The following is a 9950-nucleotide window of genomic DNA, read 5'->3' on the forward strand; positions in this document are numbered from 1 at the left end:
AGATGGCCTTTGTAACTCATTAACAGGTGCAGGGCTCAAACCACACCTGCAGGTTATCAATTAACAGATCACATGAGCTATGCCTGGTGACTTGTCTCTGATTAACAGACTTCCTTATCTTAAAACATGCCAGGGCTTTAGACAGAGCTACATTTCTTTTCCTTTTTTTTTTTTTTTTTTTTCTGCTACAAAAGGCATGAGACAGTCTCCACAAAGCTTCATTTCTTTAACCTATTATAAATCAAAGAACCTTTAAACTCACCTATAACCTGTAATTCCCCACTTTGAGATGTCCTGCCTTTTTGTCCAAACCCATGCACACCTTCCATGTGTTGATTTATGATTTTACATGTAATTCCTGTGTCCTTGAAATGCATAAAACCAAATTGTAACCCACCCACTGCGAGATCACTTGCTCAAGGCTTCTTGGGCGTGGCTCCCAGGTAATGGTCACACATATTTGGCTCAGAGTAAACCTCTTTAAATCCTTTTACGGAGTTTAGGTTCTCTTCTGTTGACAAAGTAAACAACACTTTTCTAAACTGTAGTCAAACTTTCCAAGATTAGCTATCTTAGTAGGGAGCAGCAGATGAGACATAATGTGAATTTGTTTAATCTCTTTAGGGTTATAATAATTCCCAGCTTTCCCCATTATCTGAGGACTTTTTCTACCCTAGTAGTGATTTAGCCTTACAAAGGTCATTTGGGTATGGATCAGTTTTCTCCTATCGAATTTGTAGGCAAATCACCCTAAAAGCTTAGGTTTTAAACTTTCTTTCCAAATACATAATATTTTGTTGTTGTTTAGAATTCAGTGCTATCTTTTGAATTTTATGAGACAGTTGACCAAGATATACTCATTATAAATATAAACTGATGTGCTTTAATAGAGGTGCATATAAAATTAATATTAATGTTATCTTTAAATGTTTTTCTTAATATACTTTAACTTTAGGGGAGAAATCCCTTAGAAACTTATATCTATTAAGAAAAACATCTAAAAATTAGAAGTAGGCAAAAGGATGCCTGCATGCTTTTCAATGTCATATTTGAATATGGTCTAATAGGACCACACCAGGATTCCTGAAATCTGTAGGGGAATGTGCTTTTGATTGATGTTCTATTTACTATTGATTAGGCCCTAGACATTATGAAATTATATGTTAACTTGTAAATTTTTGTCTAGCACACATGAAAATGATTTCTGTTCACTAGAAAAGATTAACCCAAAAGATTACAGTTTTATTATTGCCATGTACACAGGATATTAATGTGAGCTCTACTTTAGCAAACTGATTTCAGAATGTCTCCCCCAATTAACTGTACAACTGTCTGTTTCTCAAAAGACCTTTGAATTATTTTAGTGGTCCCCTCACTAATGGGTTGAATACATCTTGGACGCATACTCAATCTAAATTTGAATGAGTCATCTTTTTGGCTTGTAAAAAATTACACTGTGTCTCTTGTAGTGAAGACAACACTTATCCAAAGTTCAATAATTCTTTTGGTTTCTTATTCCTCTTAAAATTCAAGCAAAGCAGATTAGATATTCTTTATTGGATGTATTGCTTTAAAACCAGAACAGAAGAATAAATGTTGTTTTTAGAAAAATAATTCAGGCCAAGGGATGCTCATAAGGCAGTTGGGGCAAGACAGCTGGAGGTGGATTGTCTGGCAACTGGTGTTCCATCCTGTGAGCAAGTGTCCTTATTCGTGGGCCCCTGATATCTGATTTCAGCTTCAGGTTTGTCATGCAGTCTTGAACTTGACTGTCCCTGGGGTTGGCACAGACACGTTGCCCCTTCTTGGTGTAGAAGCTGGAGACAGGGGGAGAAAGATCACACACTGAGGTGTGTTCAGCCAATGGAGAAGGGGAGCCCCATCCTCCCTGCCCCTTGGATTCCTCATTTGAAACAGCCTGTCCTTCCCCTTCTCTGCTGGTGGCAACTCATACCCAATACCTTGTGAGACCCTCCGTCAGCCTGTGAGACCCTCTAGTGACTCCTGGGCATGTCCTTAGGCAGCCTAGTGTCTGCTCCTTCCTTCCTCCCCTGCCCTTCTCTCCGCTGGGGGCATCTCATCCCTGATTCCCAGAGGGTGCTAGTAAGCACACAAGCTGCCCCTTACCTGGCAGGATGCAGAGGGTGGGACTTTTCTGGACACCCACCCATCAGGTCCTCCCTGTAAGGCCTTGCAGCTTCCCTCCCCCCCACACATGGTCGCTGAGCTTGCCACTTACATGACACCAGGCTGGGAACAGCTACTGCTCGTTACAAAATAATCTCTCATGAATACACAGCGGATGCTTCTTGATGTGTAGGATAAGCAGCAGTCAGCAGGGCGGTGAAAGCCTGCAGGTAGAGAAAGGACCACTGAGGGGCAAGCCTTTTTCCTCAAGAGCACCGTGCAGGGTCGAAGGGGCAGGACTCAGAAGAGCGTAGTCCTCCACCCTTGTTTCACACCCTCCCCTGGTTTGGGCTGTGTGTCTGAGGACAGCTAGGGTGGGCCACCACAGGGCCAGGAGCATTCTCCCCAGAAGAGGAGGGCATGCAGACACCTGCAGGTGTCAGAGAGCACCCTCTGCCCAGGGGAGCAGAGTCTTGGGTCAGCCATGGGGGAATAGAGAAGGCAACGGTGAAGGAGGTCCCCATGGCCATCCTGATCTTCCTTGGAGACGTTCACCACCTTCAGAACCCTCCTGTTCTTCCCCCCTCCTGTAAATGGGTTGGCTGGAGGCCATAGTGAAGATCTGTACCTCCTTGCTGCATTTAAAATAATATGCCATATCTGATGGTTTACCACGAATCATTGGACGTGTCATCTTATGCATTTCCATCATTAGTTCTCTTGTCTCTGTATCTGTAAGAAACAGACAGGGCAGGGAGAGAAATCGCTGGAAGGCAGCATTGTCTCAATATCTCCACCTGTCCACCTCCTCACTCTCATCCTGATGGAGAGGCTCTGATTTTGGACCACTGCCACTTGCCCGGGTTCTAGCCCTGTTTCCTGGCCCATTTGTTCCATTAGGGCCCTGAGATTCTTGAGACATGGAGATGGTCTATTAACTTTGCAGTAATAACATCAAGCTGTACATCTAACATGGTTATGGCTGCATAATGTGATAAAGTCCACAGTTCTTTCTCCACATTTCTGGAATCCTCAGGGCTCTGGAAACAGTCTTTCATCAACTCACTTGGTGGCGCAATGTCATGAGAAGTGAGACTATTTACAGTCTTTATCCAATTTAGTATAAATATTTGCATATGTTTTTTTGTAGAAATATTGCTATGTTTGATTAAAGTTTGCTTCTGAAACTCCACCAAGGATAAGTACCATCCAGGTATGTATTTCCCTTTTAGAAGTCATTTTTTAAACCATTAATATAATAGACCTATGTATTATCTCTTTAAAAATTATTTTTTATTATAATCATTATAATTATTTTTTGAGACAGGGTTTTGCTCTCTCTCTTGGGCTAGAGTGCAGTGGTGTCATCAGAGCTCATTGCAACCTCAAACTCCTGGGCTCTAGTGATCCTCCTGCCTCAGCCTCCTGAGCAGCTGTGACTACAGGCATGTGCCATCATGGCCAGTTAATTTTTCTATTTTTTGTAGAGTTGGGGTCTCACTCTTGCCCAGGCTGGCCTTAAACTCCTGTCCTCAGGTGATGCTCCCACCTCAGCATCCCAAAATGCTATGATTACAGGTGTGATACTAAGATGGTGTTAGCCATCTTGCCAAGCCTATTATTTTTTTAGAGTTAGGGTCTCCTTGGCTGGTGTGCAGTGGAGCGATCATGTCTCACCGTAATCTTGAACTCCTGGGCTCAAGCAATCCTCTTGGCTTAGCCTCTCAGGTAGCTGGGACAGATGAATGCCACTATGCCCAGCTAATTTTTAAATTTTTAGAGATAGGATCTCACTGCCCAGGCTGGTCTTGAACTTCTGGCCTCAAGAAATCCTCCCAGCTTAGCCTCCCAAAGTGCTAGGATTACACACTTGGCCAAAAATTATTTTTTAAAGTTGTATTTAAATATATATGACATAAAATTTGCCATTCTAACCATTTGTAAGTGTGCAGTTCAGTAGCATTAAATACATTGAAATTACTGTGCAACTATCAACACCATCCATTCACAGAACCTTTTTCAGCTTGCAAAACTGAAACTCTGTACCCCTCAAACAATAACTCCCTGTTCTCCTTTCTGCCCTAGTCCCTGGCAACTGTCGTTCTACTTTTAATCTCTATGAATTTCTCTACCCTACATACCTCATATGATTAGGATCATACAGTATTTGTCCTTTTGTGACTGGCTTATTTCACTTAGCATAATGTTCTCGATGTCCATCCATGGTGTAGCATGTGTCAGAATTTCCTTCCTCTTTAAGGATGTATATAATATTCTATGTATGAACCACATTTTGTTTATTCATTCTTCTTTTAATGGGCATTTGTATTACGTCTACCTTTTGGCTGTTGTCAATAATGCTGCTATGAACAAAAATGTCTTCATGTACCTGCTTTGAAATCTTTTGGTGATATACCCAGAAATGGAATTGCTGGGTTATACCATATTCAATTTTAAAACCAAAAAAATTCTGCATTTCAAAATTCATCAGCACCAAAGGTTTTGAATATGGAATTGTGGGCCTGCATTATGCTAATTGGGCAAACGAAACTAAATTTACCTTTTTGCCTTTCTATCTTGTTTTTTTAAATTTTTAAAGTTTATTTCCACAATTGACTATTATCACAGAATAAAGCTAGATTTAAAAATCAACATTTACTTTTCATACTGAACAAAGATTTTGGCAATAAGGATTCAGCTGTTAACTTAGTCCAACAATTGCTTTCCATTGTTTTCAACTTATTTCTTATATAGTTATATATAAACATATAAATCATATTTAATGGAGCACATGGGTATACATTAATATGCTCAAGATGATTTGAGTAGGGCTTGCAAAATTAAAAAAAGATCTTAAATGGTTTAATTATCTTTCCGTAACTACTTCCTAACTAGCCCATATCCTAATTCCACCACTTACTAGCTGTGTGATCTTCAGCAAGTTATCTAAGGTTTCTATGCCTCAGTTTTTTCATTTGTAAAATGTGAATAATAATATGTAAAACTACATAAAATTACTGATTTTCTGGTTTTTTTCCCTACAAAAATGATAAATTCATTGTTCAACCTAATACCTACCCCACAGGGTTGTTAGGAGGGCTCAAGGTGTTAATACCTGTAAGAGAGTGAGAACAGTGCTTGCCCCATACATAGGAAGTACAAGATACGTATTTGTTAAATAAAAAATAAGATGGTTAGGTGACCTTGGTTGAGTCCGTTGCCTGGCTGGTTCCATTTCCCCTCCAAAATGATACAGATTATACTAGACAGTATATAACAGTTCTAACATCATAGAATTCTATGCTTCTTTCTACAAGTTTACAATTTTGCTACAGTTCTTTTGATCTTGCACTTAATAGTCCTATGTCAATTAAGGGAAGGTGTCAAATAATTTTAGCCATGAAAAGGGAAATAATTGGCCCCAAATGGGAACATTTTCCCCCAGGGACCAAAGGCTGCGGACAGAGGCAGGTCTATACCCTGGTGCCGCTTTTCAAGCGGTGCCATAATCATGTCTGGGACAGAAACTAGTCACAGGAAGGCAGTGGAGTCCCTCTGCATCTCCTCCCCAGACTGCGAGATACCATAGACCTGGCCACCAGTGAGAAGGCTCACTGGACTCACCGTGTATGACCCGGGCCTGGGTTCCAAGGGCAGCAGCAAGGATGAGGAAGGGGAGGGCAGCGTCAGTGACCTTCATCCTCCCGGTGGGCAGTCAGAGCTGGCCTGAGGACTCCTGGGCTCGCAGGACCCCAGCTCTACCCTTGTATTTATAAGACCAGGAGGATCAGGAAGTCACAGGGCAGAAGTCAGAATGCCGTTCTTTGGCAATATAATAGGTAACACACTATTTCTAAAAAGGAGAACAAGGCTGAAAATGTAGCAGGAAGTAAAGGGCAAAGATGAGGTGGGTGTCCCTATGGACTCCTGGAACTGTCCTGATGGGTACAGGCAAAGAAAGTAAAAAAAATTTTTTTTTCTTTGAGACAGAGTCTCATTCTGCTACTCCAGGTAGAATGCAGTGGTGTCATCATAGCTCACAGCAACCTCAAACTCCTGGGCTCGAGTGATCCTCCTGCCTCAGCCTCCCGAGTAGCTGGGACCACAGGTGCGTGCCATGAGGCTCAGCTAATTTCTCTACTTTTAGTAAAGACAGGGTCTCGCTTTTGCTCAGGCTGGTCTTGAGCTCACACAATTCTCCCACCTCAGCCTCCCAGAGCTCTGGGGTTACAGGTGTGAGCCACTATATCTGGCCAAAAGAGTAAATATTTTAAAAAGGACCCTTTCCTCTAGGAGATTCATGAATGCCCTAAATCAGAGGAGTTTTTTTCCTTCAGGAGTTAACCACTTCCAGGTGCCTAAGTAGCCTATAAACATGGGGACCCCCAGAGAGAAGACTCTAACTTGTAAACCTGGCTGTGTGATTCCCTGCACATTGTCTGGAGATATCTTTGATTCTTCTCTTTGTCTCCTACCCCACATCTAATTCATTAACAAGTACTTTGACTCTACGTCCAAAAATATAACCAGAATCGTATTATTCCTTGAGAGGAAAACTCCTGTTTCTCCTCTACTACTGTTCTCAATACTTCACTTCTGACACTCCCTACCTAGGGCTAGCACAGACTCCACAGGCTGATGGCTCGGTCCCCACGAGACTGCCTCCACTTCCGGTGCCAGTTGCCAATAGTGGGTCCCCAGATTACCCACAACTTCTGTCCCACTTGGCTACCAATAGAGGTTAATACCATGATCCCCTCCTGAGTGTGTTTCATTTGCTAGAATAGCTCACAGAACTCAGAAAGACAATTTACTTGTTAGATCATGGCTTTATTATTATAAAGGATACAACTCAGGAACAGCCAGATCAAAGAGATACATGGAGCAAGATGTGTGTGTGTGTGAGGGGGGCAGAGAGCTTCCATACCCCCTCCAGGTGGAAGAGGCACCTACCTCTCAGCACCTACTGCCACGTGCTCACCAACCTGGAAGCTCTCTGAACCCCACCTTTTTGGGTGTTTATGGAGGCTTAATTACATAAGCATGATTGCTGAAATCATTGGCCATTGGTGATCAATTTCTAGCCCCTCTACCCCTCCCTGGAGTTTAGGGGGTAGGGCTGAAGTCCCAATCTTCTAATGGTTGGCTCCCCTGGAAACCAGCCCTCATCCTTAGTCCAAAAGTCACCTCATTAACTGATGTTACAGTAACTGATGTTACTCAGGTGTGGTCAGAAGTACTTGTCCAGTACTTCCAGGTTGCACATGCCTGAGGGTCCTGTGGGCATCTCACACCTCAGCATCAGAGAATCCCCAATGCAGGAAAAGGGGGGTGTGCACACTGGCCAAGGTGAGGGGGGTCAGATTATCCCCATGTGAGGCTGGGCAAAGCCTGCAGACGACCGGGTGCTGTAGCACCTGCTAGAATAAGAGGCGGGGCTGATAGGATGGAGTGATGTACAGTGTGTCTGACACAGTATTCAATGCATATTTGTTCAGTATAAGAAAAGAAAATGAAAAAACAAAAACGAATTTCACAATATTCATCAACCAATGTGTTGATTTCACAACATGTTGCCATTTCTTGACCTCTCTAATACAGAAAACATTTTGAGAGTGGTTTTTGCATACTTCCTGAGTTTTTTGTTACCCCTCCCCACCCACCAAGCATCCTTGGTGACATTTAAGAATCAGATGAGCTCTACTTGTGACTTACCTTGACATAACCAAGGGAGTAGGCTGTGCTGCTCCACAAGGCTGCTGCAGCCTCGGAGGTCCTAGAAGGTTGGTGAAAACAACAGCCAATGCCTATTAAGCACTTTCCATGTTCACGGGCCTTGCACCTTGCTGGCATTACTTCACAACTATCCTATACGGCGTTTACTGTAAGTTTCGCAATATTACCTAGCATACCCCACAACTTCTTCTCTTGCAGAAACACCAAATATCCTGTCATCTTTGTAAAACACAGCCCTTGCCACATCCCATGCTGTGCACTTGCACGGCACATTTGTCCAGCGTGTGCTATGCTACCCTATGATATTACAGGGGGAGTGCAGGGCAAGCATCAGCACATTTGAGCTAAATGTGCCCCCACTGGGGTAGCCTGCCTTCTTTCTCAGTCCTGCATCCAGCCTATGGAAATTTTCTGCTGTTAATTTCGATTTCATCTCTCATTCCTTTCTCACTGGTTCAAGGCATCGTGTATCTGTGTCCCCCACTGGTCGTGAAGGCTGAGAAGGGCTGCTCAGAGAAAAGGGGCCTAAAGTTGTGGCTCTTTCCTGCATAGGTGAAACCATTCCAGGTGCTTGACCTCATCTGATGGACGAAGGATTATTCACAAGCCTGTCACCTGTGCAGAGACGGCAGGGCGTGAGCCAAGCCAGCTGTCTCTGAGCTGTCTTAGCAGGAACTCTTCCCACCAGGTATTACACATATGACATAGCCTCAAAGCAGCTCCATGACATTGTTTTAGCTGTGCAGTAAAATGCAAGGTGAGCTAAGAAGGTCCCTCGAGCTCAGATTGTTGTCCCAAACAAAAGTGAGGGAGAGTCCTAGCTCTCTCTCAGGCCAGCTGCACATCCTGTTGGGAAAGGCAGTCACGTGCGTGCAGTATCCGACCCTTGCACAACTCTCGAGAGTGCCGTGGGCCTGGAGCACTTCCTGAGAAAGAGGGAAAGAGCGCTCACAGCCTGTCTTTCTCCATTCTAGACTCAGTGCGTGCTCCTCTGTTCTGCTTGAGCATGTGCGCTGTAGGGCACCTAGCGGATCCCACTACTGTATCCATTATGGGTAGGGAGGGAATGGGGGTCCTTTGTCTGTAGCACAAGAGCAGTGCCTATAAACTATTGCCCTCTACCAGCTGTGGACAGGACCAGCAGGCCATGGGGTGCCATATGCCTATTGAAGCTGAAACTGCTCTGTCTCTTCTCTGTGTGAGCAAAGTGCTGTTTTATCCAGTGCCTGTGTAAGTCCTGTCTTTCCTGGGGACCTCAACACCTGCAAACCAGGTAGTGGGTTCACATCCTGGTGCCGCTGCTCCTAGTGGTAGATAACAGGTGTCCCTTGCTTGACACATTGCCATTTCAAAGCACCAGGACTGGTACTATTTTAAGACCCAGGCAAGGAGTGACCCTGTCCTGGCCCCATGCCTTAGAGGACTCTTCATAATACAAACACACACAAAACAAGTTTTCCAGGGAGCACAAAGGCACCCAGATCTCTGGGCATGTGGCACTCAGGGCTGGCCCAGCATGGCTCATAATTGTACACATCCACTGCTTTGATGGACGCTCTTCCTGTCCTAAGGAAAAATGCTTCTCCACCTTACCTGCCCTATGTCCTTTGAATGAAACACACCTGAGTGCCAATGCTGTGGGTCTGTGGGGGGTGCCCCTGCTGACACTGGAGACAGACTCTCCTCTGGGCTGCAGGGAGGAGTTGGGCAGCAGAAATGTTTAGAAGCTTGGAAAGATATGTAAATTAACTTGCCAAATCTTCCTCTCAGATAGCATGATTGCAACACAGTAGTCCCCCATTATCTGCAGTTTCCCTTTCCATGGTTTCACTTGCCCAAAGTCAACCACAGCCCCGAAATATTAAATGAAAAATTTCAGAAATAAACAGTTCATGATTTAAATGGTGCACTGTTCTGCATGGCATGATGAGATCTCACACCATCCGCAACCCACCTGTTAGTCACTTAGTAGCTGTCTTGGTTATCACATCGACTGTGCTTATATTGCAATAACTCTTTTTTTCCCCCCTTAATAATAGCCCCAAGGAGCAAGAGTAATGACGCTGTCAATTTGGATAACCCAAAGA

At 43.8% G+C, this 9950-nt stretch overlaps 1 protein-coding gene across 2 annotated transcripts; it reads right to left on the reverse strand.

Annotated features, from left to right (window-relative positions):
* Window positions 1-1537: 1537 nt before the first annotated feature.
* LOC105881426 (C-C motif chemokine 15-like) lies at window positions 1538-7857 on the reverse strand. 2 transcript variants are annotated; one of them, XR_012913053.1, is made up of 6 exons: window positions 7843-7857; window positions 5752-5980; window positions 5206-5242; window positions 2800-2859; window positions 2240-2351; window positions 1538-1817 (listed from the first exon to the last, which is right to left on the reverse strand). XR_012913053.1 is itself a non-coding variant. In XM_075994374.1 (4 exons), exons 1-4 carry the CDS (start codon window positions 5825-5827, stop codon window positions 1616-1618), a joined length of 450 nt encoding a protein of 149 aa, XP_075850489.1. In that variant the 5' UTR covers window positions 5828-5954; the 3' UTR covers window positions 1538-1615. The 2 variants fall into 2 exon arrangements, 1 of the variants encoding a protein (XP_075850489.1); XM_075994374.1 differs by lacking the exons at window positions 5206-5242; window positions 7843-7857 and having other exon boundaries at window positions 5752-5954.
* Window positions 7858-9950: the final 2093 nt, after the last annotated feature.

Source organism: Microcebus murinus, chromosome 18 (assembly GCF_040939455.1).
Source record: "Microcebus murinus isolate Inina chromosome 18, M.murinus_Inina_mat1.0, whole genome shotgun sequence".
NCBI classification, from domain to species: Eukaryota; Metazoa; Chordata; class Mammalia; order Primates; family Cheirogaleidae; genus Microcebus; species Microcebus murinus.

What these genes read in the sequence shown, in the direction of transcription:
- LOC105881426 (XM_075994374.1), bottom strand. Translation starts at nt 5,827, where the DNA reads ATGAAGGTCACTGACGCTGCCCTCCCCTTCCTCATCCTTGCTGCTGCC. An exon ending in CCAGGCCCGGGTCATACACG is followed by an intron (nt 2,860 to 5,751) that starts GTGAGTCCAGTG and finishes TGTTTCTTACAG; the next exon opens with ATACAGAGACAAGAGAACTA. An exon ending in GACACGTCCAATGATTCGTG is followed by an intron (nt 2,352 to 2,799) that starts GTAAACCATCAG and finishes CTCTACCTGCAG; the next exon opens with GCTTTCACCGCCCTGCTGAC.